Source organism: Podarcis bocagei (assembly GCF_964188305.1).
Source record: "Podarcis bocagei genome assembly, chromosome: 5".
Taxonomy (NCBI): Eukaryota; Metazoa; Chordata; class Lepidosauria; order Squamata; family Lacertidae; genus Podarcis; species Podarcis bocagei.
The window spans coordinates 31,046,873-31,062,565 of NC_138129.1; the positions used below are offsets into that span (position 1 = coordinate 31,046,873).

The window sequence follows — 15,693 nt, forward strand, 5'->3', positions numbered from 1 at the left end:
GCAAGTAGATAAATAGGTACCGCTCCAGCGGGAAGGTAAATGGCGTTTCTGTGTGCTGCTCTGGTTTGCCAGAAGTGGCTTAGTCATGCTGGCCACATGACCCAGAAGCTGTACGCCGGCTTCCTCGGCCAATAAAGCGAGATGAGCGCCGCAACCCCAGAGTCGGTCACAACTGGACCTAATCGTCAGGGGTCTCTTTACCTTTACCCTCAAGAATAGCTCCAATCTGTTTTGAGAAATAGCTGTCCTGTTGACGCTGCTGTGGCAATAATTTCTGTTAAAAATCTGGCTGTCTTTTTTGAGGAACGGTTCTTCTTCTACTGTGAGACACTAGGAAATGAAGAGCTTGCTCACTCTCTGAGAACATTTTGTACAGAATACCAGAGCAAAATGAATTGCTTATCAAAGTGCATTTATGCTCAAGATCTGAACCTGAGCAAGTTGCTGTTTACAGTCTTGACTCAGCAGTCTACTTCTACATAAAGTACTATCCTGTCTCCAGCCAACAGCACATGGGAGCTATGGCACACAGGTGAACTAGGTGGCTACCATGGGTGACAACATTTTAGGGGCCCCAACTGTCAAGGTTGAGAATTGTGGTAGGTGGGAAAATGATTTCTTAATGACTCTCACAGCATTTGTTTGCTCTCCCTCCCAGAGAAAATTCTAGCACCTTTGAGTCTTGAAGCGGACTTGTGCCTGTTTACTCAGAAGTAAATCCCACTGTGTTCATGGCAAAGATGCTTTCAGGGACGCGGACTTAGAAAAAATATTGGGGGGGGGGGCCGGGAAAGCTCATGAATAATAAATAAGCTCATGAATATGCAAATAAAGTGGCTCCGGCCCTAAATAGGGCAAGCCACGCCCCCCAGCCAGCCGATTGGCTGGCTGGGAGGTGTGGCCAGTCGGGATTCCCCTGTTCTCGCGGGATTTCCGGCCGGGGCTCTCCGATTAGGGCGCGCGGCTGGCTGGCTGGCGAAGGAGGAGGCGGGGGACGGCGGCGGCGCTCTGCTGGAAGGGCGCCCGCCTGAGATTATTGGGGGGGCTGAGCCCCCCCCAAAATTTTTTTGAGGGGGCTCGAGCCCCCTCAAGCCCCATGGAGTCGGCGCCTATGGATGCTTTCCCTTTTCCAAAACAAAGGATGCTTTGGGTTGCAGCCTCACAGGCTGGTCCAACCTTTTTACAGCTTCTGTGAAGCAGGGACAGCTAACTAGAGTGGTTGCATTGTGAAGCCTGTGGAACTCAGCGAGACTTGCTTATAGGTGCTTAGGTGAATGCAGCCAGTGGTTGCAGCCTGGCTGGCCCAGCAGTTTTTGGGGGGAGAGCCATCTCTGCAGGAAGGGATATCATTCCTCAAGCCAGCTCTGTCACACTGGACCAGCTCCAGTTCCTCTCCCTTTGCTTCATTGTTCTAGGGAGGGAAAGTTGTGTGCCACTGCCAGTCAGTGTAGACAGTACTGAGTTAGATGAACTAAAGATCTGACCCAGTAGAAGACAGCTTCCTATGTAACTAACTGCTTGGGCACTTGTTATTCTAACAGCCTCCTAGGCCTTCCTTCTGACATTCTTTCCAAATGCTCCTAGTTGTCAATACACACACACACACCACTTTATTCTTCTTCCCTACCCAGTTCCTTCAGCAGTTCTTTTCTGACTCCTTTCCTGCACCTCAATCAATCAATCAATCAATCAATCAATCAATCCTCTTCAGACTGACTGGTGTGACCCAGTGCACTGCCAGGAATCAAGGATCTGCACTCATTCCTGCTTACAGAAGTGCAGCCTGCAATCCTCGAAGTCAGTCCTCCTCTCTGAAGAGGAATCTCTTGCTGACTTTGCCGCTCTGAGGTGATGACGAGAGTCTAATAACAAATCCTGCCACTCAAAGGCCCTGACCAATCGGTGCAGCCAAGGGGAGGGCATTGAGACAGATACACCTACACTGAATGTTGCCGAGTGGCTGGCAAGAGCATCTCTCAGTGCACAGTAGTTGCTGCTTTCAACAACTGCAGAGCAGGCTTGTTCGCTGACAGTCACTGAAACCAGGGCATTCAGCGTGCCAAGCAATCCGGGAAGGCTAGGGTAACTGAAGGACCAGCCTCCCAGCATCTGTGAAAAAAGAACCCAGCAATCTTCAGCGAGAAGATGATGGCATGTACAGAGATGCTGACAATGTGCTTGCTCTCTGCCAAGCACGCTTACAGCCCTGAAGCCAAAGACAGCCTGCAGAACTATGGCAAGGGACTAGCAATCTTCCACGATGTAAGTAGCTGCATGGCACATGTTTTCCCTATGTTGTAAATGGAGAGTGGTTTGTAGAGCAGTACTATGAATGTTTGATTTACCCGTTGCTTCACCTCCCGTTTCAAGCTTTCTGGATTTCATATCTTCCTGCTTCCACCTCCCCTTGGTATGCTCAGAGGTCTGGTTTGAAAAACTTGCCAAGTCCCAAGGAGCAAGGCAAATACAAAGCCCTCGAGTTTCTGCGCTGAAAGCCTTCATGCTACACTTTTGCAGAGAAATGTGTATGTGTGTGTCTTGGAGAGCCAGGGATGTAGTAGAGAGAAAATTGTTTCATGGTATGATTTCAGAACAAGATTAGAAAGAGTTGGGCTCTTGTTCCACCTCTGCAAAGGTATCCCATGATCTCCGGCAAATTGTGGTGGATCAGTAAGTTGCCCAACTCTAGCATAGGAATAAGAGCGCACTGCATGCAGACCAGTACTTGCAGTAATATTTCTGCTCCATTCACTTTTCAGTCCTCTTCCTATCCTCAAACTAATTTGTATGTATTTCTTCCTGCTGGAATTGTGAGCTTAGTTTTCAAGCTTGCCAAAGTTGAAATTTCACCTGTGTACCCTTAATCTCACCAATAAATTATACGGAAGATGTAAAAAGGGAAGGATCTTATACAGGCCGTGAAGTAACCTGGTACAGTTTATACTTAAGAAATTAGCAGTGGAAAATTAACAAAATGTCCAGGCGAATGAATGTTTTGCACATTGACTAAAGGGTCCACTGTCGAAAGAGAAAGAGACCGCAGAATGGCAAGGAAGAAAAGAAGTGTGAGATTTCTGCCTAGAGAAATTGTGGAATAGTTTCCAGAGCACCATTAGTCCGTTGCAGCAAAATGAAGGGAGAGTCTTGCAGCATGTTAATAATAATAATAATAATAATAATAATAATAATAATAATAATAATAATAATAATAAATAATTTATTATTTATACCCCGCCCATCTGGCTGAGTTTCCCCAGCCACTCTGGGTGGCTCCCAATCGAGTGTTAAAAACAATACGGCATTAAATATTAAAAACTTCCCTAAACAGGGCTTAAATACAAACGTTCCTATTTTTAAATAAACATTTAAACAGGTTTTTTTAAAAAAAGTCTTTAATATAAAATATTTCATTGTTTGTAAATATATATATATATATATATATATATATATATATATATATATATAAAGAACACAGTCTGAACCAGAATTGTAACTCCATTTTTTTAAAAAAGGAACTCCTCTTCATTGGTTTTTCCTATATTAATAAAAAGAGGCAAGGGAAGGGTGGCTGTTAAGGCATTAAGGCCAGATCCTAAGTTTTGCTCTGCTGGTGAATAAGTGTGCAAGATGGAACATACTGACTGCTGCATCCAAACGCCACTAACAATGTTTATTTTGGCATAAGGTTTTGTGGACTAGAGTCCACTTCAACCTAATAGTATTGCCTTAATGAAGGACAAGTAATTTCATGGGAAATGGAGCCTGATCTCCCTGTGCTCACACTGTGATCAGTGGCATTTTGTGTATGGGGGAGGGTATTGTTGGTCTGGAGACACTCTGAATGGAACAAATAATATCTTACCTGATCAATGTGCAAAGTATGAAGGAGAGTTAATGCAATGCAACTTCAAGTCTGTGAAAAGCAAGGTGTATTTTCAAGTTTGCTCATTCCTGGAAGTTGCTGTCAAAAGAGAGCTCATGCTGCCTCAGGAGTTCCCATCTCAGCTGCTACACTTTTCCAGCAAATTGATCGCCTGCAGAAGCAGCTGATGGTAGGGTTACCTCCAGCTCAGTCCTACTCAGAGTAGACCCATTGAAATTAGTTGACCTAAATTAATCACGCCCATTAATTTCAATGGGTTTGATTCGCGTGGGATACAATCCAAGGAATGAATCAAGGTTAAACTGGGGTTAAGCATCCAAAAAGAGGAAATGCGCAAACTTGGGGGTGGGGACAAAAGATGTCAGTGCTTTCGATTAAATTTGTATATACCAATCTATATGTATGGATGCAAATTTAGAAAGGATTGCTATAATTTAAATGGAATTGCAATACATTTCACCATAGTGGGGAAGACTGTGAGTGTATGCCTGCTCAGTTTCCCGTCTGGGTGCTAAGCATTGGTGGGCAACTTCAATGCCCCTTCCGCTCTTCCCATCTTGTAGTTTTTTAATCTTTAAAGCAGTCTTGGGTCAGACAGCCCTCCAAACAGAGGACTGTGTCTTCTGTAAAGTCAGACCCCTGGACGGTATAGCTCTAACAAAGGCCTCTTCTTCTGGGTTGTTGTGATCTTCGTCCTTAACTTTTTATGCTTTCGTTGTATTGTTTCATCTTGTTTTTACTGTTACACACCACTTTGATAGATTTTTGTGATATGGCGGTACATAAATATTAATTTATTTATAGCATTTATAACACCTTTCACTAAAAAAACCCACACCCACCACCTGAAGTAATTCATAATAAATTTAAAAGAAAATTTAAATTTAAAAGAAAATTTAAATTTAAAAGAAACATAAGCCCAAGCAACTGAAAACTACTGATAAGTAATAGCAAGACAGTTCTGAAAGCATGCACTTCAAAACAGTGGCCTGTGAGATACCAAAATGCATGAGTTTGTGCCCGAAGATAAAGGCCTTCTGGGAAATGATCTATAATGAAATGAAAAAGGTACTTAAATGTACATTTTCTAAAAAACCAGAGGCCTTTCTCTTGGGCATTGTCGGCCAATTGGTGACAAAGAAAGATAGAAATTTCTTTATGTATGCCACAACAGCAGCAAGAATACTCATCGCAAAGTATTGGAAGACACAAGATTTACCTACTCTGGAAGAATGGCAGATGAAAGTGATGGACTATATGACATTGGCTGAGATGACAGGCAGAATCCGTGACCAACGCAAAGAGATGGTGGAAGAAGAATGGAAAAAATTTAAAAGCTATCTTAAGGACTACTATAAACTGAACGAATGTTAAAATGTTGTGGTTGCTAGAAGTAACAGGGTACAGGGATACAAGGTTAGACAACAAAGGAGGACTAAGACGACAGAGATTAGAAAGTAACAATTGGGAGTTGCTAGTTCAAATATGGACACTGGGATGCAGAGAGGGGGGGTATGGGGAAGTCCAAGAAAAGAGGTTTATGAAAATATCTTTGAAACTATTTTGTATGTTTGTTTTGTTTTGTGTTTGTTTGTTTTTCTTAAAAATGTTGTAAAACCAATAAAAATTTATTAAAAAAAAAAAAAAACAAAATGCATGAGTTTGGAAGCCTGGATCAGTGGTTCCCAATTAGCAAAGTACCATGGACCCCCTGTTTTTCAAAAAACAAAGCAATGGTCCCCTTACTTTTGAAAAAAAAATTGATATCTCTATGGTAGTTTTTGTTGTGTTAATGGTGGCACAAACAGACCTCCTGGGTGGGTTACGCAGACCCCCTGGGTTCCGCGGACCACCATTTGGGAACCACTGGCCTAGATGATATTAATATACACACTTAGGGGTGGGTTGGTTTGTTTTTATGTGGGGGGTGAAGTCTCCATCACCTAGACTTGGAAAAACCGTTTCCCCAAGAAAAGGAAGGAATTTTATTTGTTTGATACACTTTCTCTTTAACAATGTAGCCTGGCCACTGTGTTTTTCCATACTGCAAGGTGGGTTCTGACTGGCTCATCTGAAACTAAGTGTCCTTCTGAAATGCAATCAAAAATAGATTATTTCGTTATCAATCATCAGCAATAACAGATAGGGAGGGCCTTGGGCATGTTGCATCTGCGGGAAATTATGACTGGAAAATGTTCTAGCTACTAGCCTGCGAGTTTTAAGATAACAACAAAACGAGACAGAAATGGTGGGCTTAAAATGAATTATAAAGTGCCTCTGTTTCCCTGCAGTTATATTTAAAACAGCGACTGGCAGATGGGGAATATTTGAAAACATTTGCTTTCCAAATTTATCACTGGTTTGCAGGGATTACCCAGCCATGATTGCACACACTGCATGTCTCATAAGCTTAAGAACTGGAGATGTTTTGGTGGCGACCGGAGGGCTGTGGTTTTCTGCACGCTTCTCTTGAGAGGGCATCCCATTGAACGCAAAGGGATTTCCTTTCAAGCCAATGTGCACAAGGTTTCATAAGAACTGAATGATCCAGACAGCTCAGAGCATCTATTAACACTTCCTCCACTTGTGGGCACAGAGAAGAAGGCTTCTGATTTAAAGGAGTTTAAGCATTCGAAACGGTCTTTTGTGTTTGATCCTCTATTCCTACAATGCAATACAGATGCTAGCTAAAAGCCCTGTAGCTTCCTGTGCAAAAGCAAAGCTCATAAAAATTTAAGGAGTCAAATATTTCAGCCTACTTGTGTCAGTGCTGTAATGAAGCACAAATCTTATTCTACAATAGATTGCCTTTTGGAAATGCCTAGAGCTCATTATTATTACATGTCTACTCAGAAGTAAGTCCAAGTTCAGTGCAGCTTACTCCCGGGTAAGAGGGTATAGGATTTACAGCCTTAAATATAGTTGAATTAACAAATCAAGTGCCAATTGCGGCAAAGATGCTATCATAAGCATGTTGCCATGTAAACAATTGTTTTCCCCAGGGAAAATTGCTTTTTTCATTGAAGCTGAATTGGTATACTCAGCGTAAGCGAAAAGAGAGGATGAAATCATCCAGTAATTAACCATTTTACTTATGACAATGGCCATAAATCTTATGAGTGTCTGTTGGAAATGACATAGATATTTGCTCAACTCAAAGAATAAGAATTCAAAGTAGGTCCAGAATTAGCCCTGAAATATGGTGCATTAAAATGTGGAGAAATATAGTTCTAAGTGGGTGTTTTTAAAGAAAAAAATGGGTAACAATTTTATTATTTTTAATTGTTATTATTTATTAATTTATAGGCTACTTGATACTGTCTTATTGGTGTTTTTCTTTTTAAAGGGAGGTTCCTAAATAGTTGTATTTTCATAGTTGTGCAAATCTTCTGCTTCCCCATAGCCTATGGACATCTCCCTCTTATTTCCTGGTGACTCTGTTTCGGCTGCAATTCCATGGGCATTCATTCATTCATTTATTTATTTACGGCTATTAGCCCATAAAATATGTACAAACATAAAAGCACAGGGGCATAAGGGCCGATATATTCGACCCCAGAGGGTGAACACCACGATGCAAGGGTGGGTAGATGAGCAGAGCCAAATAACAGCTTGGGGCCCGAAGAGCTCCAAGGGACAGATCACAGAAAAAGGAAAACTGAAGACGAGGACCGACACGCACTCTCATCGTAACTGTCCGGTTAGTTTCATAGAATCATAGAATCATAGAATCATAGAATCATAGAATCATAGAGTTGGAAGAGACCACAAGGGCCATCGAGTCCAACCCCCTGCCAAGCAGGAAACACCATCAGAGCACTCCTGATATATGGTTGTCAAGCCTCTGCTTAAAGACCTCCAAAGTAGGAGACTCCACCACACTCCTTGGCAGCAAATTCCACTGTCGAACAGCTCTTACTGTCAGGAAGTTCTTCCTAATGTTTAGGTGGAATCTTCTTTCTTGTAGTTTGGATCCATTGCTCCGTGTCCGCTTCTCTGGAGCAGCAGAAAACAACCTTTCTCCCTCCTCTATGTGACATCCTTTTATATATTTGAACATGGCTATCATATCATCCCTTAACCTCCTCTTCTCCAGGCTAAACATGCCCAGCTCCCTTAGCCGTTCCTCATAAGGCATCGTTTCCAGGCCTTTGACCATTTTGGTTGCCCTCCTCTGGACACGTTCCAGTTTGTCAGTGTCCTTCTTGAATTGTGGTGCCCAGAACTGGACACAGTACTCCAGGTGTGGTCTGACCAGAGCAGAATACAGTGGCACTATTACTTCCCTTGATCTAGATGCTATACTCCTATTGATGCAGCCCAGAATTGCATTGGCTTTTTTAGCTGCCGCGTCACACTGTTGGCTCATGTCAAGTTTGTGGTCAACCAAGACTCCTAGATCCTTTTCACATGTACTGCTCTCAAGCCAGGTGTCACCCATCTTGTATTTGTGCCTCTCATTTTTTTTGCCCAAGTGCAATACTTTACATTTCTCCCTGTTAAAATTCATCTTGTTTGTTTTGGCCCAGTTCTCTAATCTGTCAAGGTCGTTTTGAAGTGTGATCCTGTCCTCTGGGGTGTTAGCCACCCCTCCCAGTTTGGTGTCATCTGCAAATTTGATCAGGATGCACTTGAGTCCATCATCCAAACAGCAAAATCCAATAGTTTTGCTGTTGTTGTTGTTTTTTTGGTTGTTTTGTGTGTGAGATAACCGCATTCAGGAATCTCGCCACCTGCAGAGTTACCGAAGGATCTGTATCCTGCAAAAGTAGTGCGGCGTGTGACTCAACAGGCCTGCCCACCAAGCGCAGTAAAGCAGGACCTAGGAATTTAGTCCTGGCTATGCTATGTAGGGGGCAGTTGAACATTATATGTGGAAGAGATTCAACAGTTTTCCCGTCGCACCCGCATAGCGGAGACACCGAACCCCTGGAAAATCTGTGGCTCAGCAGGTTCGATGGAAGGACATTGAACCTTGCACGAATAAATGCAAGTCGGTGTGGTACAGATGAAAGAGACGACATGTATGATGGAAGGCCGAGTGATGGGGTTATTCCGTGATACCTGGGGGAGCAAACACCCCCGCCCCAGGCGAGGTTGTGTTGGTTTTCAATGTCTGCTAATCTTTGCTCTATAAGGCTTTTGGCTGAGCATAAGTTCATCTTTAGGGAGTCCGCTGGGGAAATTCCGAAGCTCAGAAGTTTGGCATGGATTTTTCCTACCCACGGATTGACAAAGTCGTCTCGCCAGAGGCACTGAAAAAGGTAATGGTCGGGAAGCCTATGCCAGCTGGACAGCCAGTAGCCGAAGACTCGCTTCCAGATGACGGTCTCCAATGATGCAATCCTTAACTCCAGACGTATGGCTGCGTTGCTCACACACATGGGGAGTTTCAGGAGGCGACGGAGGAACTGATTCTGCAACGTCTCAAGCGATGTTAAATTGGACCCTGTTTCGGCTGCAATTCCATGGGCAAACATTAGCAGAGTTTATTAGTACAGCAAGTGATGTCTTCTCATGACATCAGGTGAAAGCGATGGAAGCTAAACCATTTTGTGATAACTTCACTATGATAAAAAGTAACACAGGGACAAGACTCCAACAAGCCTTCAGCAGTATGGCCATACAGTTGCAACTTTCCCCCAATCGCCTTAAGATACCAGATACCATTTTTGACAGCTGAGCAGGGGAAGCCTTACTTTGTTGTGCCACTTTCTTTGTTTTCTCGTAATCTGGTGAACCGGGTTCGCATCTCCGCTCCTCCACATGCAGCTGCTGGGTGACCTTGGGCTATTCACCCCACTCACCTCACAGAGTGTTTGTTGTGGGGGAGGAAGGGAAAGGAGAATGTTAGCCGCTTTGAGACTCCTCAAGGGGAGTGAAAGGCAGGATATCAAGTCCAAACACTACTTCTTCTTTCTTTATTGGTATGGCATTGTGTGCCAGTGGTATTGTGGGGATGGGTGGTAAATGTCACCATATGTGGATGTTTTTTTCTGGCAACAATGCATGAAACCTCATTTACTGCGACATCTCCTTCTATGCAACTTTTAAAGGAGCATGTGTGCCAGCTGGGAAGTCAAGAGGGGATGACCATGCTTTGAATTTAAAAATACTAGTCCCTGGGACTGGTACTATACAAAAGGGTAGCCATGCCTCCTACTTTGCACCATGCCTCCCAGCTCAAGGCGTTTGGGCATTCAGTGGTGTGCTGTCCCTCCTGGTTCTAGCATGCAACATTATTTTTATCTGCTGAGAAGAATAATTTGCACACAGGGTAAGGTGGCTGTTTGTACTTCAGCAAAAAAAAGATGAACTGCATCACCAAAAAGGAGAAAATGACATTTGCAGGTCCTAATGTATATGTACAGATGCAAATTACTATAATTTAAATAAAAATTACAATACATCTCACAGTAGTGGGGGAAACTGACACAGTGACCTGTGAGTCTCCTGAGTCTATTGCCCTGGTGGTAACTGTTGATGGGCAACCTCCAAGCTCCTCCTTAGAGCCCTTCATCTTTTAACTAGACTTGGACCAAACAGCCCTTCAAATAGAAAATGGTCTTGTGTAAATATAGGACAGCTGCCCACCCCCATATGGTTGCTGAAGGGATATAGGCCACTGGATTATTCTGGGTGAGGTGTGTAGGAGGACCTTGGTAAGATGGAATGGCCAGTCCAGATTGCAGTGCATGCTGCAGAGCTTTGGCATTCCCAGTGTGGGTGAGATATGGGGTGGGAGAAGGGAAGATTTGACAGGAAGAATAAATACTCAGAGCCATTAGATTGCACCACAGCTCATCAGCTTGGTTCAGACATAGTTAATGAAGCTTGTACAATGAAAGCACTCTACTTTGTAGCAATTAATCAGTCTACAGAATTATCTTGCTAATTAGTGCCGAACATCTTGGATTTTGGCTAACTTCCCTGCCATAATGCAAATTATATTTGCTATTTGAGGAGTTAAGACATTCTAGGAAAGTAAGGCCACCATTTTGGACTGTGTGTGTGTGTGTACGTATGTTCTGTATGGGTATATGACACCTTTGCACATGTATGCACATATGTTTGACAAGGCAGAGATGAAGATGTTGATGTGTAAAGAGCACTGTAAGTGTGACAGAAATGAGAATGTTTATTGTATAGTTCCTTTGCAAGGCTCAACACATATGCCCAACAATGCATGGAAATAAGTCAGGTCTCCATGTTTAGTACTACAGCAAAGGGACTAACACCAAGTCAGGACTGCTTCTTCTTTCATAGTTTAGATGCTAACGTATTTACATATACCATGGTCTATTTGAATGATGCAAATTATTGCTGCAGTGCAGGGGGATGGACTAGATGGCTTTCAGGGTACCTTTATAGAATTTATGATTCTATATATTTATGAAATTATTGTTAGAACACTGTATAGCCAGGAGACTAAGAGGTGTGTCTATCTGTGTGTGATTTCGGGGGGGGGGGGTTGTATTATTATCTGTTGCTTGCAAGCTGCTATGGTAAATCATTTGATTGAAAAGCAAGGTCTAAAATTCCAAAAGAAACAAACAAAAGAGAGATCACCGCTTATGGTGTGTAAGCACAAAACTGGTAATGTGAGGAATGGATGCACGTGAATGAAACTGACACACTGGAAGACCAGGGACAATAAGATTGCAGTAGTCAATCAAGGCATTTACCAGTGTTTTATCTGAGGGGACATGTATTTTTGTAATAGAGAGCAATATGATTTGATAATTGACAAAAGGGGTACAAAGGAAGGGAGGAAAGTCAAAGAGAAAGCCATGACTTTCTGTGTGATCAATAGTGTTGGTGGTCTTGTTGTCAATGGATAAGAAGACAGGAATGTGATCTAGATGGTTGTAGAGCATGGGGAAAATATTGTCCAAAGCAGCAAATAGGTGAGAAAATTGAGAATTTGCAGTACCTTACTCTTCTTAACAGAACTTGACACTAGATCACACCACTGTTCACTCTTTTAACTAGGACACCATCTAAAATTAATCTATATAAATATATTAATCTTGGTAATATAAAGACTGCAAAGTTTTTCATTATTTCCTCCCACTGCCTCACAATGGATCTGTTTGTTCCTCTTAGTCCTGGAGAAAGATCTGAGTAACTGCTACATTTTATTTTTGGGGGGAAACAAAGAAATGTGGGGAACAGCCATTATTGTTTCTTTGCTCCAGAAATCCTAGGTGCAAAGTTAAATACTTTTTGCACCTAGCTGGGTCTTATCTAAATCTGTCTGACACATCAAATGCTCTATCTTAAGTCTGTTACAAACTCTAGACTTTCAGGTGTCAATGCCATGCCTGTCTCATCCCACCTGTACTCTACTTCTGATTGAAAAAAAAAAAAATAATTTTATTGTAGGGTCCAAGGGGTAAACTGAAAGTAGCTGCTAATAAAATGTTAAAAGAGTAGATTTGGCTCAACAGGGTGCAGATGACAGCTTGGTCCATCATCTCTTAACTCTTTTTATAATTTACTGAGCTAAGAAAAGTTGCCAGCTCATAATCCTGAGGAGCCTGTTTCTTTAAGAACTGTGTAAAAGAGAGACAATCTCATCATAGAATCATAGAGTTGGAAGAGAGCACAAGGGCCATCGAGTCCAACCCCCTGCCAAGCAGGAAACACCATCAGAGCACTCCTGACATATGGTTGTCAAGCCTCTGCTTAAAGACCTCCAAAGTAGGAGACTCCACCACACTCCTTGGCAGCAAATTCCACTGTCGAACAGCTCTTACTGTCAGGAAGTTCTTCCTAATGTTTAGGTGGAATCTTCTTTCTTGTAGTTTGGATCAGGTATGGATTCTTTTATCATTGCACTTCTCCATGGGGTTGTGGGGCAGCACACTGCAAATTTCTCTCTTCTAAGCAATAGTTAAAGGTGCAAGAGCTCATTCAAGGTTGCAGCCAACAATCCTAGGGGCAGTTGATGAAATACACCGACTGACTCACTTTTAAGATAATGCACCTTGGACTTTTTCCTTAGCAGTTGCTACCTTCCTGGTCCTACTTGACCTTGCCACTTCCATGGTAACTTCCTCTGCGCTTTCCTGTAATTGTGGACAAGATGCTCCTTATGCCCAGAAGCATCTGCCTGTCATCCCTTGATGCATCGGTGCTGCTTTGTGGAGAACATTATATATAGCAAACAAAAACAGCCTTATTGCTGGCAGCAGGTGTTACTACTAAGCAGCAGGAAGGTTTAGAAGAGGTAGCAGGGTTGCCAGGGGACAAAGACAGAGGTGTCTGTATTATTTAAACCTGATCTACATTGTGCTTGTAGCTCCACCATTATCGGAGTGTAAAATGCATCCTGGTCTTCTTTGTGCCAGTTTTGCAATCTAGGTGGGTCAGAATGGGATGCCAGACTGAATATGGCGCAGAGCCCCTGTTTTGCAGGAGGATTCCCCCCCTCCCACCCCCAGACATTCTACCATCATGGTACAATGTCAGGGAAAATCAGACCTGCCAAAGGTCCTCTCTTCTTCGTAGCTATTAAAGTATCCTGGTAAATAGTCCACAGAAGTTACTAGGCTGCAAAACATAAAATTAAAATAAAATCACTAGCTTGCTGGAAGCTACATACCAAAGGAAGGATGGAGGACATTACTCCTCCTGTAGCAGCCCAATTGGTTTCTTCTGGGGTAAGAATTTACCTCTATACCACAGGTCCTTGCCCAGGTGAGGGAATAAACTTTTAACAACAACAACAACAACAACAACAACAACAACAACAACAACAACAACAACAACAGGTGGCTTCCAGCAAAATATATAAAAAAAATAATTCATCAAATATTAAAAGCTTCCCTAAACAGGGCTGCCTTCAGATGTCAGCTAGTTGTTTATTTCCTTGACATTTGATGGGAGGGTGTTCCACAGGGTGGGCGCCACAACCGAGAAGGCTCTCTGCCTGGTTCCCTGTAACCTCACTTCTCGCAGGGAGGGAACCACAAGAAGGCCCTCGGAGCTGGACTTTAGTCTCCAGGCTGAACGATGGGGGTGGAGACGTTCCTTCAGGTATACTGGGCTGAGGCCGTTTAGGGCTTTAAAGGTCAGCACCAACACTTTGAATTGTGCTTGGAAAAATACTGGGAGCCAATGTAGGTCTTGAAGGACCAGTTTAATATAAGCACGAAACCAAGAGAATATCAAGCAAAGTGTCCTGTAGGGACCCTGTTTATACCGCATGCAGAGGAGGGATGGAGTGCTCTGCCCTTTCTCTCCTAGCCCATTTAGTCACATGCAGTATTCAGAGGCAGTTCCTGGGAGTTACATATGGGTAGCTCTCAGGGCTCGCTTGTGTGCTTCCCACAAACATCTACTTGGCTATATGAGAACAGGATGGTGGACTGGATGGGCCATTGGCCTTATCTAGCAGGGTCTTATGGCCTTGTGCATGAAATTCCTCCACATGCACCCTACCCACCCCTGCCGCGATTGCTGGAGAAGTGAGGAGATCTGGTCACTGCCGCTGCTTCTCCACACTTCTCCAGAGCTGACCTTGGAAAGTGAGGCTTTGGTGGTGGTGTGCTGGGATAACACCTTCTCATTTTGCCCCAGGCTGCAAAATGGAACAGGTCTCCCCCCCCCACCCCACCTGTTACTGTTTTCACAGCCTCACAAAGCTATGCTCTCCCAAGGATTTGCCCAAACTCTCAATTCAGCCACGAACTTATTGCACAGCTTTTGGCCTCAAACCTTCCACCCACTCTTTCTGCAATATGGGGTGGATAATAACGCTGGCCTATTTTGCAGGGGTGTCGAAAGGGTTACGGAGACAATATATGGTGAGCACTTTGAGCACCTAGGAAAAAACATTATGTGAATGCTAAATGCCATTGTAAATGTGTTCTGCTCTTTTTGTTTTGTTTTGTTTTAACTTTTTTTTCTTAAACATTTCTTGGTTTACAAAAGTATTTGTAATGTCTCTTTTTTCAAGTTACATTTTCTACAGGTCAGTTTCGTTTGTTGAGACATTCGTGTTACATTAGGAAGAAAAGGGGGAAAGAGGTGGAGGGGGCCATGGTGGGTGGGTGGGGAGTCGGGTGGCGATGTTTCTATTTTACTTAATGTATATGTGGGGTTTTGTGCCAGCATCGCTTGTGCAGGTTCTCTTTACTATTCGCTTGCGTTCCTTTGGTGGCGAGAGAGGTTGGGGTTGGCTTCTGCTCTTTTTGTTAACAAGAAAGCTGAACGTCTTTTATGCAACAAAATAGTTTCCAAACAGCTAGCATAATGCCATTAAAAACCTGATGCCCAAGAAATAAACAAACCCTGGGTTTCCCATGCATATCTAAGATGCTGTTGTATTTTGAAATTCTGCCACCTCATTAACCTAGCATGGTGTGAATGAGCCCTTGGGAATATCTGTCCCAATGTGCTCAGCATGAATCCTTTTGTTTCTGTCTTACTGTGTTCACTCTGCTCAGGGTGATTTTGTTAGTACTCTGCGCCATAGAGGCAAAGAGAACAAATGTGCAGGTGTAAGGCTCTGTCTTTATCGAATTGCCGTTCTGATCATTGCTACATTTTAAGGTCAGCCTTTTCCGATGGCCCCAGTGTTTGATTTGTAGTTCTAAGAAACCTGCGCTTTTACAAGAAAAATGTGAAAGGTGCCAACAGATGGAATATTTCTGCTGCTGTCTTTGAATGCTTTCAGGGTTTTCTCTTTCTTTTTTTAAAAAAAGTGTTCGGTACATTTGAGCTAAAAAGACTCAGAATGATAATGCAAAGCAGGAGCTTGCAGCAACAGAGTATGGAATGAATGTAAAATCATGGAATTTTAG

The 15,693-nt window shown here is 43.0% G+C and overlaps 1 protein-coding gene across 1 annotated transcript in view; it reads left to right on the forward strand.

The window, feature by feature from the left end:
• The first annotated feature begins 1,952 nt into the window (after positions 1 to 1,952).
• Positions 1,953 to 15,693, forward strand: part of NECAB3 (N-terminal EF-hand calcium binding protein 3) — a 92,757-nt gene continuing 79,016 nt past the window's right edge. The window contains exon 1 of the mRNA XM_081196592.1: positions 1,953 to 2,262. Within this exon, the coding sequence (XP_081052718.1) occupies positions 2,146 to 2,262 (117 nt within the window). The 5' untranslated portion in view covers positions 1,953 to 2,145. The remainder of the gene's footprint in view (positions 2,263 to 15,693) is intronic.